The following is a 16,573-nucleotide window of genomic DNA, read 5'->3' as shown; positions in this document are numbered from 1 at the left end:
ACCTTTGTTGGTAAGGTAATGTCTCTGCTTTTCAATATGCTATCTAGGTTGGTCAAGAAATGTAAACTGTTCTCACCATATTAGAAACTTTCTTTCATTCTCCTCACTGCTGTGCCACTTCTCATTGTTCTCTAACTCAACTCTGTCACAATATGAAAACTACTCTCACTAAAGCCACAAAAAGTAGCTTTAATTCCCACATGCAAAGATTTCTTTTCACTCTATTCTATCAGAATATTCATTTTGCTTTAAGGACTGTATTTGACTTTGTTCTTCTTGAGTATTTTCCTCTGTTGAGTTCTCAACACAGCTTTCCAATTCCCTCCTGCTTCTTCTATTCAGTCTGCTCAGTAGCATTTTTTGGTCTTTCTTTTTCTCCTTTTGGGTGACCCAGAGCTCTTGGTTGCAAGAATTATGTTAATTGAATGGAAATTGGCTCCAATGAAGAAATGCTAGGGTAAGTTGAAGAAATCCACTGGATAAATGGGAAGGTACACAAAGAAAGAAACCAGACAGCTGACACCCAAATCATGTTTCAGTTCTAGTTCAGTAAGACCTGTTATCATTGTAGCTGAACTTAAATGCCACACTTCACACTGACAATGCTATTGTGGTAGACATAGGATTCATTTTCTGGGGTCATGACACTTTTTCCTTGGTTGAGTTGGCAAACAAAATTCTTTTCATGCACATATGATTTTTGTCTTTATATATATTCTAAATGCAGTGTGGTGAGTTTGGGTGCTTTGCTTAGTCACTCAGTCGTGTCCCACTCTTTACAACCCCATGAACTGCAGCCCACCATGCTCCTCTGTTCATGGGGATTTCTCCAGGCAATAATACTGGAGTGGGTTGCCAAGCCCTCCTCCAGGGGATCTTCCCAAATCAGGGACTGAACGTAGGTCTTCTGCATTGCAGGCAGATTCCTTACCAGCTGAGCTACCAGGGGAGCCCTGAGTTTGAGTAAAAGTGAAAGTTGCTCAGTCATGTCTGACTCTTTGCAAACCCATGGATTATATAGTCCATGAAATTCTCTAGGCTAGAATACTGGAGAAGGGTAGCCTTTCCTCTCTCCAGGGGATCTTCCCAACCCAGGGATTGAACCCTGGTCTCCCACATTGCAGGCAGATTCTTTACCAGCTGAGTCACAAGAGAAGAGTTTGAGTGTCTAACCCTAAATAAAATGCCTCACCAACCACCCCGCACCCCATCCTAGGTTCAAGGGGGAGGACAAAGTCACTTTCTAGAATTTTGGCTTCTAGAGTGGATTATAGTTTTTGTTTGCCACCATGTGGTAAAAAAAAAAAAGACTCATGTAGTAAAACAGGAGGATCATATTTTTCCATCTAGTAAATGATTTACATCCATTTCTCTCTAATATAACTTACTCAAGTTTATTTTCGTGCCTTCTCTCTTTTTATCTTACTCACACTGGCTAATGGAAAGGTCATGAAAGTGAAAGTGAAATCGCTCAGTCGTGTCCGACTCTTTGCGACTCCATGGACTGTAGCCTATCAGGCTCCTCCGTCCATGGGATTTTCCAGGCAAGAGTGCTGGAGTGGATTGCCATTTCCTTCTCCAGGGGATCTTCCCGACCCAAGAATCGAACCTGCATTGCGGGCAGACGCTTTACCGTCTGATCCACCAGGGAAGCCCAGACGTGTCTGACTCTCTGCAACCCCATGGACTGTAGCCTACCAGGCTCCTCCGTCCATGGCATTTTCTAGGCAAGAGTACTGGAATGGGTTACCATTTCCTTCTCCAGGAGATCTTTCCAACCCTGGGAATGGAAAGGTCATACATACTATGTATTTCAGCCGCCTCAGTGATTCCCAAGTCATTATTTCTATCAATCTTTTGTAGAATCATACTGTGAAGTTTATCTAACTTGAACATCCAGAGGATGTTCTTGCAAAAACTAGCTACTGCATCTGAGTCTTCTATGTCAATTTTTGATGTCTGTCTGCCCAGTCACTTAGTTACTCTCTCTCCTTTACTAATCACTCCTTCACATCTTACATATCACCAAGTTCCAGTGAAACTGAGCAGGACCCTGTGGGGCCCTCATAAGTACAAAAGACTTTCATTATTTCCCATTTCTTTGTAGGAAAAAAGCTTTAGCTCTTAGACCTTCCCTGAGTTCCTAAGGTCAGATTCAAACAGTTCCTGATTAGGAAAAGGGGAGGAATACAGAAGCAAAGAGGAACAGGCAGCAAACAATATTGCAGAGATGAAGCAGGGTCCTTGTTCTCCCTCTAGGAATATACATAACAACATAACTTTAAGTTTTTCTTTAAGGCCTCTATCCAGGTAGAGGATGGTAACTTCAGGCTGAGCACAAGATTCCTGGAACACACCCTGTTACCTCACCACAAACCAATCAGAAGAGAGTCATACATTCTGCAGCCCTCATCCCAAGTTTTGCCTTTAAAAACTCCTCCTCAAAAACCAAGGATGAGTTAAGATTTTAGAACATAAGCCATATATTCCCCTTGCCTAGCCCTGTACTAAACCTTTCTCTGTTCCAAACTCCCAAAAAACTTTTTGGTTTGTTTGGTCTCTCTATGCATTGGGAACACAAACTTGAGTTCAGCAATACAAGTGGTCTTCATTCTCGTTTTATTTTGATCTCTTTATCTTCCTCATCATTCCTAATGTTATATCACATGAACTAAGAATTTCACATACATTTAGATCACCTGGTGAATATTTATAAAATGCCTTTATCAGAGCCCATTCATGATCTACTGAATCAATTTCTTCAGTTATACTTCAGAATCAATATTTTGCACAAAACTCCCCCAGACAATTCTAATGTGTAATCTGATTTAGGAATCACTGAACAATAGCTACAGCTTCCTAATTATTGTTTATGATACAAGTGTCTTCTCCTGGCACCCTATTTTCTATAGCCAAATATTTAACTTCAAAAAATAAGTGATGTTCTCCCTCCTTGTCTAATAAGCTTTAAATTCTTGCTGAATGCTTGCAAAATGAAGTTCAAGATCTTCACATGGTATAAACTGGTCTCTTCTAACATTGTTACTTTGTCCTTACATCCATGTTCTACACAAAGAATTTCTTGACCTTACTCTTATCAGTCATTTCAGTCACTTAGTTGTGTCCCACTCTTTGCGACCTCATGGACTGCAGCACGCCAGGCTTCCCTGTCCATCACCAACTCCCAGAGCTTGCTCAAACTCATGTCATTGAGTCAGTGATGCCATCTGACCTATCTCATCCTCTGTTGTCCCCTTCTCCTTCTGCCTTCAATCTTTCCCAGAATCAGGGTCTTTTCCAGTAAGTCAGTTCTTTGCATCAGGTGGCCCAAGTATTGAAGCTTCAGCTTCAATGTCAGTTCTTCCAATGAATATTCAGGACTGATTTCATTTAGGATGGACTGGTTTCATCTCCTTGCAGTCCAAGGGACTCTCAAGAGTCTCCTTCAACACCACAGTTCAAAAGCATCAATTCTTCAGTGCTCAGCTTTCTTTATAGTCCAACTCTCACATCCATACTTGACTACTGGAAAAATCATAGCTTTGACTAGACGGACCTTTGTTGACAAAATAATGTCTCTGCTTTTTAATATGCTGTCTAGGTTGGTCATAGCTTTTCTTCTAAGGAGCAAGTGTCATTTAACTTCATGGCTGCAGTCACCATCTGCAGTGATTTTGGAGCCCCCCAAAATAAAGTCTGTCACTGTTTCAATTGTTTTCTCATCTATTTGCCATGAAGTGATGGGACCAGATGCCATGATCTTAGTTTTCTGAATGCTGAGCTTTAAGCCAATTTTTTCACTCTCATCTTTCACTTTTATCAAGAGGCTCTTTAGTTTCTCTTTGCTTTCTGCCTTAAGTGTGGTGTCATCTGCATATCTGAGGTTATTTGCTGCTGCTGCTGCTAAGTCGCTTCAGTCGTGTCTGACTCTGTGCCATACCATAGATGGCAGCCCACCAGGATCCCCCGTCCCTGGGATTCTCCAGGCAAGAACACTGGAGTGGATTGCCATTTCCTTCTCCAATGCATGAAAGTGAAAAGTGAAAGAGAAGTCACTCAGTTGTGTCTGACTCTTCGCGACCCCATGGACTGCAGCCTACCAGGCTCCTCCGTCCATGGGAGTTTCCAGGCAAGAGTACTGGAATGGGATGCCATTGAGGTTATTTAGTATCCCCTAAGTTTGCTGATCTTCAGAATGTCTTTCTTCTCTTCTAAATCTTCTCATTTCTGTGCAAAGTTTTAAATGACATAATGCTTTTCTGTGTTCTAAATCTGCTCACTTCTGAAAAAAATTTTAAATGATGAAATTGCATTATTCTAATATAACTTTTCTACTACTAATTTTCATGTATCATAGTAAGAGTAAATAAAATAAAAAATATTCAGGTTAGAATATGCTTTTATTTCAATTACCCTCAGCAGATTCAGTTTTAAAAATAAATGATGTCCTTTTTCCATTTACTACATTGCGTTTCAGAGGTCATCTATTAAGGATATGGAAACAAAAAATGCAACGGAGCTGAGAGAGTTCATTCTCACAGGACTTACACATCAACCAGAGTGGCAAATTCCCCTATTTCTGCTGTTCTTTATGATATATCTCATCACCATCATGGGAAACACTGGTTTGATTGCACTCATCTACAATGACCCTCAACTTCATATCCCGATGTACTCTTTTCTTGGGAATTTGGCCTTTGTGGATACTTGGTTATCATCCACAGTGACCCCCAAGATGCTAGTCAACTTCCTGGGCAAGAGTAAGACAATCTCTCTCTCTGAATGCAAGGTACAATTCTTTTCCTTTGCAATCAGTGTAACCACAGAATGTTTTTTGCTGGCAACAATGGCATATGATCGCTATGTAGCCATTTGCAAACCGTTACTTTATCCAGTGATTATGACCAATAGACTATGTATGCAGCTGCTAGTCTCATCATTTGTAGGTGGCCTTATTCATGCCTTAATTCATACAGGTTTTTTATTCAGATTAACCTTTTGTAACTCTAACATAATACTTCATTTTTACTGTGATGTCATGCCACTGATTAAAATTTCTTGTACTGATCCTTCTATTAATGTTCTGATGATATTTATTTTCTCTGGCTCAATACAGGTGTTCACCATTCTGATAGTTCTTGTCTCATATATACTTGTTCTCTTTACAATATTAAAAAAGAAATCTTTGCAAGGCTTAAGGAGGGCCTTCTCCACCTGTGGGGCCCACCTCCTGTCTGTCTCTTTATACTATGGGCCTCTTCTTTTCATGTATGTGGGGCCTGGATCCACACAAGCAGATGACCAAGATATGATGGACTCTTTATTTTACACTGTCATAATTCCTTTCTTAAATCCAATTATTTACAGCCTGAGAAATAAGAAAGTTATAGATTCCCTGACAAAAATGTTAAAGAGAGATGGTTGTATCTCATAGTATTATCGGTACTCTTTTCATTTAAACATTAACAAAATTATGTGGTTTAGATGTTGCTATGTGATAGTGTTCAGTTTTCTTTGGATGTATAATTGTTCTATTATTTTAGTGACTTAAGACAGTAACTAATAAATCTCATAAAATAGATTTATATTCTTATTCAAAACACAAAAATTTAATCCTCTTTATAGAATACTAAAATAAAACAAAAAACTCCAAATATTTTCTATGCCTGTATGTTCTTCAATGTGGTTTTAAAATGCATTAAATATTACAACAGAGCAGTTCCTCTGAAGGAGACTTGTTTATGATGTCTTTGACACTTATAAGTCAATCACATTTAACTCCAAAGTGGAGGCAGATTGGTATTTGAATGAAGAGAGGCAAACCCTAGGAATTCTGCTGGCCATCAAAAGGTCTTACATTCTACTTTATTTGGTGCATGGTGAATTTCATGTCTCATGGGAATCAACTCTCATATCACAGAAAGAAATAGGAAAGCAATGAGAAAAAAAAATGACAGGGCATCTAAGATAATGAAGACAAAGAGCTAGACTATGAGAGATGCTTTTACCTTAGTGTGCTCCAAGAGAGACACAAAAGGCAAGTTATCTCTCACTATCTTTGATGATTTCTAAAGTCCTTTCTAGCTGTGTATGTATTTGTAGGTCAATCTGGAAAACTTTTCTAAGAAAGTTAATAGATAAGCTGAAGGTTTAGGATGGATAAGAATGAAGAGGCAGAATTGGGAAATAATGGTCAATAGTCCTAGAATTTTTTTTAAGTGACATTAATTAGAAAAAGAAATAGTCACATGTAAAGGTTATTGGAATGTGTGGATGACAATGAGAAGTTTTGCATACTAACATGCATACTAACAAAGTTCAAATAATGTTAAGATACGATACCATACTGCCCAGTGAGTGGCTAGCAAAGACATGAACAAGAGTTTGGGTGTGTGTGCTCCAGATGTTCATTTTCATTCCATACTCTAAGACTAATGAGTGATTCACCGTCAGGTCCACCCCTTGTCTTCCTCTCACTATTGATTCTAGGTATATTCTTGCTGATACCACTGTGACCCTCACCTTCATAACCACCTACCTCTAAAACTCTAATTACTTGTTGCCTCCATTCTGCTGATTCTCTCTTATGTCCCAAACATATCTGCCAGATTTTTCTTTGTAAAAAAAACTGAGATTAAATCATATAACTCCTCAAGGATTTTTAATGGACTCTCATTATTACTGAGTTTTCCAAATTTGCTGACATACTGAGTGCAACACTTTCACATCATATTAGGTTGTCATTAAGGGAATCAATGGTGCTATCAGGGGAATTTTATATTATTATTCCTTCCTCTTCTGGCAAGTGCACATGGTTAAAATGTATATAAGCAGCATTTTCCTGAGCCTGGAAAATTAAGCCTCCAAAGTGAATCTGTGGAAAGAACTGTCACGTTACTGTCATTCTGGTGCTCTTGTATTATTTTTTGCTTCTGAAAGCCAAACTCTCAAAGAATCTCAACAATTTCTTAACAGATATAGGTAAGAGAGGATGACTCTTATAATATTCATTTTAAATAGAAATTTAAAATACTTTTAAATTTATAATAATTTTGATTTGGTTTACAAGATACCTGAACAGTCAGTTGAAAATTGAAAGTAAATAGTGAATAATCTGTTTATTTTATTACTGTGAGTAAATATGAATAAGCGGAATAGTTCTAAGGCTACATTTTACCATTTAACCATACTTAATTATCTGCTTAGCATAATCACAAGACTCCACAGGATAAGAGTTGGTAAACTAGAACGTTAAATAATTTAAATATTTAGGTCACAATGTTTCTTGTGTAAGTAATCTTTCTGATAATTGTGTTCAAAATATCTATTCCATTTAATTAACTACACTGGTGGATTAAATTTTAAGTTATATCACCTAAATAGTAACCCCTCTATCCTTTCATCCACTCCTTAATTATTTCATTGAATATATCTGTGTACATATATATGCAAAAGTGCTGGAAATGGCCCTCAATCATTTTGACCTTTATTACTTCATAAGTACCCATACACTGAATTGAGAATTTTTCATTATTTACTGATTTGGGACTGACTGGAAGGAAAGCATATTTCAAATAAATACACAGTTAACAGCTGCAGTTATTGGCACTGGTTATTTATATGACCTTTATTCAGTTCCAGTCTTTGGCTCAATTTTATTCTGCTAATAAAACCTGTGGATAAGCAAATACTGTGACGGAAAACCAGAAGGATTTCTAGAGAAAGTCAGCTCTAATCTCGTAATAGCAAAGATAAAGTATCTTTCAAACATGAAAAGAAGTTTGATGCAGTGTTAGTATATTTATAGGCAATATACATTTCTGAAGTCAATTTATTTCAATTAAACACTGTCATACACAAATTCCGTAGGAATAAAAACTTGGATATTTGAAGGAAAAAAAAAAAAGGAAAGTTTCCCAGAGTTGAAAAATTTCAAGGAAAACTACGGTTAATATAAACATAAACCCCCAAACCGTTGAGACTTTCCCCTTATTTAATCTTCAGCCTTTCCCTGATACTTCCTCTCCCTCCTCATTTCCTTCTCTTTTTACACTTATCCATCTATGCTCCTCCCTCTCTTCCTGCTTTTTGTTGTTTCATGTTTTCTTCCCACGCACCTATACTTCTCATTCTACTTCTCTACTCACTCTCATCTCAATGCCCTCCTCTATCTCTTTTGAAAAATTTCATGACATTTTTGTACAAGAAAAAAAAAAATCTCATCTGTTCTTCACATCTCAGATACTCTGTTTCATTCTCCTCACTGCTGTGCCATTGGCTTCCATTCACTTTCCAGTGTTCTTTGATTCAGTTCTATGACAAAATGGAAACTGCTCTCACTAAAGCCACTAAGAATCTCTTAATTCCCACACTCAGTTATCTCTGTTCACTCCTTATCTTACAAGAGCGGTTACTTCACTTTGGGCACTCTACTTTCCTTTGTGCTTTTAAAGTATTTTCCTCTCTTTAAGTTCCCTACATTCAGCTTTCCAACTCCTTCCCTCTTCTCTGATCACTCTGCTCAGTAGCCTTTTCTGGTCTTTCCTTTTCTCTTTTTTTTTTTGGGTGAGCTAGTACTCTTGGTTCCAAGAGGAAAACCGTTAATTGAATGAAAACTGAATCCAACAATGAAATGCTAGGAAAGTTGGAGAAACCCACTGGAGAAATGGGTAGTCAACACTCCAAATCATGTTCTAGCTCTAGCTGAATAGCCCTGATGTCATTGTTGCTGAACTTAAATACCACAAATCACACTGAAAATGCCACTGTGATGGGCACAGGATTCATTTTCTGAGGACATGATACTGTTCCCTTGGTTGAATTGGCAACCAAAATTCTCTTCTGCACACATCAAGTCTTTGTCATTCTCTCTATATATTCCAAATTCAGTGTATGTGCAGTAGCATTACTAGCAGTAGATCAAGCTCCTTTACATTAGGTTCAGGAAAAAGTCAGTTTCTAGAAGTTTGGTTTCTAGACTTACTAGATAGAAAATAGGATCAGGTGCTATGTATCTTAAATTATGTATATACTTATACACACACACACACACACACATCCACTTTTAAATCTCTTTAAGTTTCCTCAAATTTATTTTCATGCTTTATTTCCCTTTACCTTATACACATTTTCCAATGAATAGATCGTACTATATTTTAGCCACTTCTATGACTCCCAAGTCATTGTTTTTTATTTTTATTAAGGTTATGTAGAATTATATTTGTAAAATTATATACCTGGGTGTTCAGAGGATGCTCATTGCAAAAACTGGCCATTTCATCTGAGCTTTCAAACATCAATTTTTGAAAACTGTTGGTGATTTAGGATTTTTTGAGCTGAAGCCACCAGTTCTCCTTGTTAGTCCCTGCATTATACCTTTCTCTACTCCAAACTAAGATATTTTGGTTTGTTTGACCTCACACTACATTGGGGACACAAACCTGCATTCAGCAACACAAAGGAGTCTTCATTCTGATCTATTTCGGTCTCTCACTTTGTCTTCTTTGTCACTCCTAATGTCATATCACACATGAAATAAGAACTTCCCATACATTTAAATCACCTGGGGAATATTTATACAATATATATTATTAGACTTCATTCAAGATCTACTGATCCAAGTCTACAGTAATACTTCAGAATCTATAATTTGAACAAAATTTTCTCAGACAATTCAGATGTGTAATCTAGTTTGAGAGTCACTGGACAATAGCCACAACTTTCTGATTAGTATTTATGACACAAGTTTCTCTCCCTGCAATCTATTTTCTGCAGTCAAATATTTAATTTCAAAAATAACAGATGTTGTCACTTCCTGTTTTATATGTTTCCATTTCTTGCTTATTTCTTGAAGAATATAGCTCAAGATCATTCATATGGCATTCAATTCATTTTACAAACTGGGTCCTTCTAACATCTGTACTTAGATGCTGCATCCATGTCCTACACATAGAATTTCTTGACCTCATTCTATAGTATCCCCTAATTTTGCCCAGAAAGTCTTCTTCTCTTCTAAATCTGTTCATTTTGGTACAAATTTTTAAATGTTGTAATTGCACTGTTTTAACATAATTTATACAAGTAATTTTTATGTATGATGTAGTAAGATTAATAAAAAGCATTTAGATAGTATATGGTTTTATTTCAATTACATTCAACAAATATTGGTTTTAAAATTCTTGATAACTTTTTTTCCATTTACTGCACTTGTTTCAGAGGCTATCTATCAAGGATATGGAAACAAAAAATGCAACAGAGCTGACAGAGTTCATTCTCATAGGTCTCACACATCAACCAGAGTGGCAAATCCCCCTGTTCCTTCTGTTCTTGATGATATATCTCATCACCATCATGGGGAACCTTGGTCTGATTGCTCTCATCTACAATGACCCTCACCTTCACATCCCCATGTACTTATTCCTTGGGAGTTCAGCATTTGTGGACGCCTGGGTATCATCTACAGTGACCCCCAAAATGCTGGTCAACTTCCTGGGCAAGAGTAAGATGACCTCTCTCTCTGAATGCAGGGCACAATTCTTTTCCTTTGTCATCAGTGTAACCACAGAATGTTTTCTTCTGTCAACAATGGCATATGATCGCTATGTAGCTATTTGCAAACCATTACTTTATCCAGTGATTATGACCAATAGACTATGCATGCAACTATTAGTCTTATCATTTTTAGGTGGCCTTATACATTTCACAATTCACACAGGTTTGTTATTCAGAGTAACGTTTTGTAACTCTAATATAATACATCACTTTTATTGTGACATTATGCCACTGATTAAAATTTCTTGTACTGATCCCTCTATTAATGTTCTGATGGTATTCATTTTCTCTGGTTCAATTCAGGTGTTTACCATTCTCATTGTTCTTATCTCTTATACACTTATTCTCTTTACAATATTAAAAAAGAAGTCTATACAAGGAATAAGGAAGGCCTTCTCCACCTGTGGAGCCCACCTTCTGTCTGTCTCTTTATACTATGGGCCTCTTCTCTTCATGTATGTGCACCCTGGATCTGAACAAGCAGATGATCATAATTCCTTTCTTAAATCCAATTATCTACAGCCTGAGAAATAAGAAAGTCATAGATTCACTGACAAAAGTGTTAAAGAGATATTCTTAGATCTCATAGTAATATCTGTTTTTACTAAAGCATTAAGTAAATTGTATAGTTTTGATCTTGCTATGTAATAATTAATAGTCAAAATTTTTTGTACTTATAATGTCCTATAATTTTAGGACTTATGTTAGTACCTAATAAATTCCCTAAATAATTTTTACTTCTTATTACAAAAATTTTAATTAACTGTTTATAGAATACCAAAACAAAGCAAAAAACAAAGGCAAACAATCATTTTATATGCTTTTATGTTCTAGAACATGACTAAAAATGCATAAAGTACTAAAATAGTAAAGTTCCTCTAAGGGGGAATTGTTTATGATATCTTTGATACATATAAACCATAGACCTAGAGACAGAGACTCTTATTACTTTTAACTCCACAGTGGAGGCAGGTTGGTATTTGATTGAACAGAGGCACATCCCAGGAATTTCGTCTGCCATCAAAGATCCCATATTCCACTTTATTCAGGCTATGGTAACTTTCATCACAAGAAACACTGGACTGGAGGAAACACAAGCTGGAATCAAGATTGCTAGGAGAAATATCAATCACCTCAGATATGCAGATGACACCACCCTTATGGCAGAAAGTGAAGAGGAACTAAAAAGCCTCTTGATGAAAGTGAAAGAGGAGAGTGAAAAAGTTGGTTTAAAGCTCAACATTCAGAAAACTAAGATCATGGCATCCGGGCCCATCACTTCATGGCAAATAGATGAGGAAACAGTGGAAACAGTGTCAGACTTTATTTTTAGGGCTCCAAAATCACTGAAGATGGTGATTGCAGCCACGAAATGAAAAGACGCTTACTCCTTGGAAGGAAAGTTATGACCAACCTAGACAGCATATTAAAAAGCAGAGACATTACTTTGCCAACATAGGTCAGTCTAGCCAAGGCTATGGTTTTTCCAGTGGTCATGTATGGGTGTGAGAGTTGGACTATAAAGAAAGCTGAGCACTGAAGAACTGATGCTTTTGAACTGTGGTGTTGGAGAAGACTCTTGAGAGTCCCTTGGACTGCAAGGAGATCCAACCAGTCCATCCTAAAGGAGATCAGTCCTGGGTGTTCATTGGAGGGACTGATGTTGAAGCTGAAACTCCAATACTTTGGCCACCTGATGTGAAGAGCTGACTCATTGGAAAGACCTTGATGCTGGTAAAGATTGAGGGCAGGAGGAGAAGGGGACGACAGAGGACGAGATGGTTGGATGGCATCACCGACTCACTGGACATGGGTTTGGGTGGAGTCTGGAAGTTGGTGATGGACAGGGAGGCCTGGTGTGCTGTGATTCATGGGGTCGCAAGGAGTCGGACATGACTGAGTGACTGAACTGAACTTTCACTTCTTGTGGTAATCACCTGTCATATCACAGAAAGAAAAGGAAAACAAGAAGGAAAAAAATGGCATGGGAGTAAGACAGTGAAAACAGAGCTACACTGCAAGAGATGCTCTTAGCTTAGAGTGATGCTTAGGAAAAGGCAAAGAGGCATGTTTCCTTTCATTGTCTATGACTTCTACAGTCCTTTTTGTGTCTGTATTCTATTGATCAACTTGAAAATCTTCATTAACTAAGAAAGCTAGGAGATTAGATTGAAGATTTATGCTGTATTGCCTAATAGAAGAAGAATGAAGGGGTAGGATAGAAAAAAATGGATCAATATTCTTTGAATTTTTAAAAAGTGAACCTAGTAAGAAACTAGAAACATGTAAAGATTATCAGATTATCAGGATGTGTGGTGGACAATGAGGAGATCTAAATGCATCTCATCAAAGTTCAAATAATGTTATGATATGATATCGTGATGCCTGTGGGGTGGCTGAGAAAGAAATGAAAATGAACAAGAGTTTGCATGTTTTCGCCCCAAAGTCCTTAAATGTTCATTTTCATCACACTCCATACTCTAAGAATAATGAGTGATTCACCTTCAGGTCCATCCCTTCTCTGCCTCCATCACTCATCCTAGGTACATTCTTACTGATACCACTGTGACCCTCACTTTCATAACCACCTACCTCTGTGATTTACAAAATCCCAGTTACTTATCCACTTTATTCTGCTCATTTTCTCTTATTTTCCAAACATATCTTCCAGATATTTCTTTGTAAAAAGAAGTCAGATTAAATCATATTACTCTTCAAAGCTCTATAATGGATTGCCATTACCAGGTTTTTTGTGTGGTGTGTATGTATACACACAACATACATACTTTAGCATATATTTATTTATACATGTGCATGTTCAGACTATATGATGTCTATATATGCATATATCTATATATCTATCTATATCTATATATCTATCTATATCTGTATATATCTTTCTATCTCTATCTTCCTTACCCTGCATTTGTTCACTGTGGTATAAGTTGAGGTCCTTTCAATTATAATATGGTTGAACTCCAAGTTCTTTCCTTCACAATTCTCCTGTGGACTCTCTTTTATATCAACAATAAGTTACTGAAAGACTCTGAATACACTTCCCTCCTCAGTTATGTCCTTTTGCTCTTACTGGTCTCCCCACAGAGAATCCACCTCCCCAGCCCCCAACTGCTCCTTCATAATTTCCATGATGTCTTTCTTCAAGGTCTGTCTTGTACCTTAGAGTGTATGAGATCCACTTTCAGATTGCCCTAAAGAGGATGGCAATGTCCACTCATTTGAAACACTGTTAGTTTATTTACTCTTCTTAGACCACCCTTGGGCATGGATATTACTTATTTGGGGCCTAAAAACTCTTTTAGACAGCAACTTAGAAGTCTTAACACTCTGTATTTTTTGCAGTGAATGGCAGAATAGCTTGCACATATGAATTTCTAAACAAGTGTTTGTGAAATATTTATGAAACTAAAAAAAAATCACAGTACAAATATATAGAATGCAATAAGAGTGCACCACTCTTTTTGAATCTTGTAACAAAGCACAAGAAGATTCCTTGGTTTGAGATGGTTACTGCATGCAGCTTGGCTTCTGTTATCATATTTCCTTTTAGTTTTCAAAATAAAGCAAAAATTCATTAAAGGAACAGCGCATTTTTATATTAGTATAGGGTTTTCCAGAATAACAGAATCAAAATATATATTTAGTTGACCATTATATCTAGTACTGTGGGCAAGAATCCCTTAGAAGAAATGGAGTAGCTCTCATGGTCAACAAAAGCGTGTGAAATGCAGAACTTGGGTGAAATCTCAAAAATGTCAGGATGATCTCAGTTCATTGCCAAGGCAAAGCATTCAACATCACAGTCATCCAAGTCTATGTCCCAGCAACTAGTGCTGAAGAAGCTGAAGTCAAATGGTTCTTTGAATACCTACAAGACTTTCTAGAACTAACAGCAAAAAAAGATGTCCTTTTCAGCATAAGGGATTGAATGGCAAAAGTAGAGAGTCAAGAGATACCCAAAATAGCAGGCAAGTTTGGCCTTGGAGTGCAAAATTGTTGTTGTTCAGTCGTTCAGTCATGTCTGACTCTGCAGCTCCATGGACTGCAGCACACCAGGTTTCCCTGTCCTTTACTATCTCCTGCCATTTGCTCAAACTCATGTCCATTGAGCTGATGATGCCATCCAACCATCGCATCCTCTGTTGTCCCCTTCTCCTCAGGTCCTCAATCATTCCCAGCATCAGAGTCTTTTCCAATGAGTCAGCTCTTTGCATCAGGTGGCCAAAGTATTGGAGCTTCAGCTTCAGCATCAGTCCTGCCAATGAATATTCAGACTTGATTTCCTTTAGGATTGACTGGCTTGATCTCCTTGCAGTCCAAGGGACTCTGAAAAATCTTCTCCAGCACCGCAACTCGAGAGCATCAATTCTTCAGTGCTCAGTTTTCTTTATGGTCCAACTCTCACATTTCTACATGACTACTGGAAAAACCATAGCTTTGACTATACAGACCTTTGTCAGCAAAGTGATGACTCTGCTTTTTTAATATGTTGTCTAGTTTTGTCATAACTTTTCTTCCAAGGAGCAAATGCCTTTAAATTTCGTGGCTGTAGTCATGGTTCACAGTGATTATGGAGGCCTAGAAAAAAAATCTGCCACTGTTTCCATTTTTTCCCCCATCTATTTGCCATGAAGTGATGGGACAATGATCTGAGTTTTTTGAATCCTGAGTTTTAAGCCAAGAGTTTTAATAACTTAAGTTGCTTTACTTACTTGAGGGACAATTTAAAAATATGGATTATTAGACTTTATTATTAACCCACTAAATCAATATGTACATTAAACCTCATAACCTATATTTTACGCAAAAAGTTCCTTAGCCAATTCTAATGTGTAATCTGGTTTGGAAACCACTGGACAATGTAACAGATTCCTGACTAGTATTCCTGACTGTAATTTCCACTCCCTGTAGATTATTTTCTATACTACCTCATACAAATTTTTAAAAATATCTTACAGTTCCACTTGTATCTCTTATTTTCAGTGTATACGTACTAGCTGATGAGTAATGTTCAAGATACTTTGCAAGCCATTCAATTTATTTCATTATCTAAGTCTTTCAAACTTCTTTTCCCTAGACCCTATATCCATGTCCTATATACAATTCCCTATCACACTCCACCCTGCTTCCCCAAATTTCACACGTGTTTAGAATGTCTTTCATTTTTCTAAATCTGTTCATTGCTTCACATTTTTTGAATTTAAATAAGAATTTATTTCTATTCCCCCCAAAAGATCCATATTAAATGATAATAAATATTTATCCCATTGATTTCAGAAAATATACAGTGAGGACATGGAAGAGCAACAGCATTGCTGACAGAGCTTGTTCTCACAGGACTTAAGTATCAACCACAGTGGCAAGTCCCCTTGTTCTTGGTGATATACCTCATCACCATTGTGGGAAACCTTGGACTGATTGCTCTCATCTGCAATGACCCTCACCTTCACATTCCCACGTACTTATTCCTTGGAAAATTGGCCTTTGTGGATGCCTGGATATCCTCCACAATGACTCCCAAGATGATGGTCAACTTCCATGCCAAGAACGAAATGATCTCTCTCACTGAAACCAAGATACGTTACTTTTCCCTTTGTAGTCAGTGTAATCACAGAACATTTTCTGCTGGCAACAATGGCATATGATCACTAAATGGCTATTTGCAACCCATTAATTTATCCAATGATCATGACCAGTAGGCTACGCATCTGGCTGTTTGTTTTGGCATTTTTAGGTGGCCTTTTCCATTCTGTAATTCATAATGCTTTTTAAATTCAAATTCAGTTCAGTTCAGTGGCTCAGTCATGTCCAACTCTTTCAATCCCATGAACTGGAGCATGCCAGGCTTCCCTGTCCATTACCAACTCCCGGAGTTTACTAAAACTCATGTCCATCGAGTTGATGATGCCATCTAGCCATCTCATCCTCTGTCATCCCCTTCTCCTCCTTCCCCCAATCCCTCCCAGCATCAGGGTCTTTTCCAATGAGTCAACACTTCACATGA

At 37.5% G+C, this 16,573-nt stretch overlaps 2 protein-coding genes and 1 pseudogene across 2 annotated transcripts; all 3 read left to right on the top strand.

Annotated features, from left to right (window-relative positions):
• The first annotated feature begins 4,495 nt into the window (after nt 1-4,495).
• LOC104994741 (olfactory receptor 5H14-like) lies at nt 4,496-5,434 on the top strand. Its single transcript, XM_010848393.1, has one exon. The coding sequence runs from the start codon at nt 4,496-4,498 to the stop codon at nt 5,432-5,434; it is 939 nt and encodes a 312-aa protein (XP_010846695.1).
• Nucleotides 5,435-10,233: 4,799 nt separating this feature from the next.
• LOC104994724 (olfactory receptor 5H1-like) lies at nt 10,234-11,085 on the top strand. The gene has a single exon (XM_010848375.1). The coding sequence runs from the start codon at nt 10,234-10,236 to the stop codon at nt 11,083-11,085; it is 852 nt and encodes a 283-aa protein (XP_010846677.1).
• Nucleotides 11,086-12,756: 1,671 nt separating this feature from the next.
• Nucleotides 12,757-16,573, top strand: part of LOC104994740 — an 8,277-nt pseudogene continuing 4,460 nt past the window's right edge.

Source organism: Bison bison, unplaced genomic scaffold (genome assembly GCF_000754665.1).
Source record: "Bison bison bison isolate TAMUID 2011002044 unplaced genomic scaffold, Bison_UMD1.0 scf7180017864265, whole genome shotgun sequence".
Classification (NCBI taxonomy): Eukaryota; Metazoa; Chordata; class Mammalia; order Artiodactyla; family Bovidae; genus Bison; species Bison bison.
Note: the sequence above shows the minus strand (reverse complement) of the source record. Positions and strands in the feature narration are given on the sequence as shown.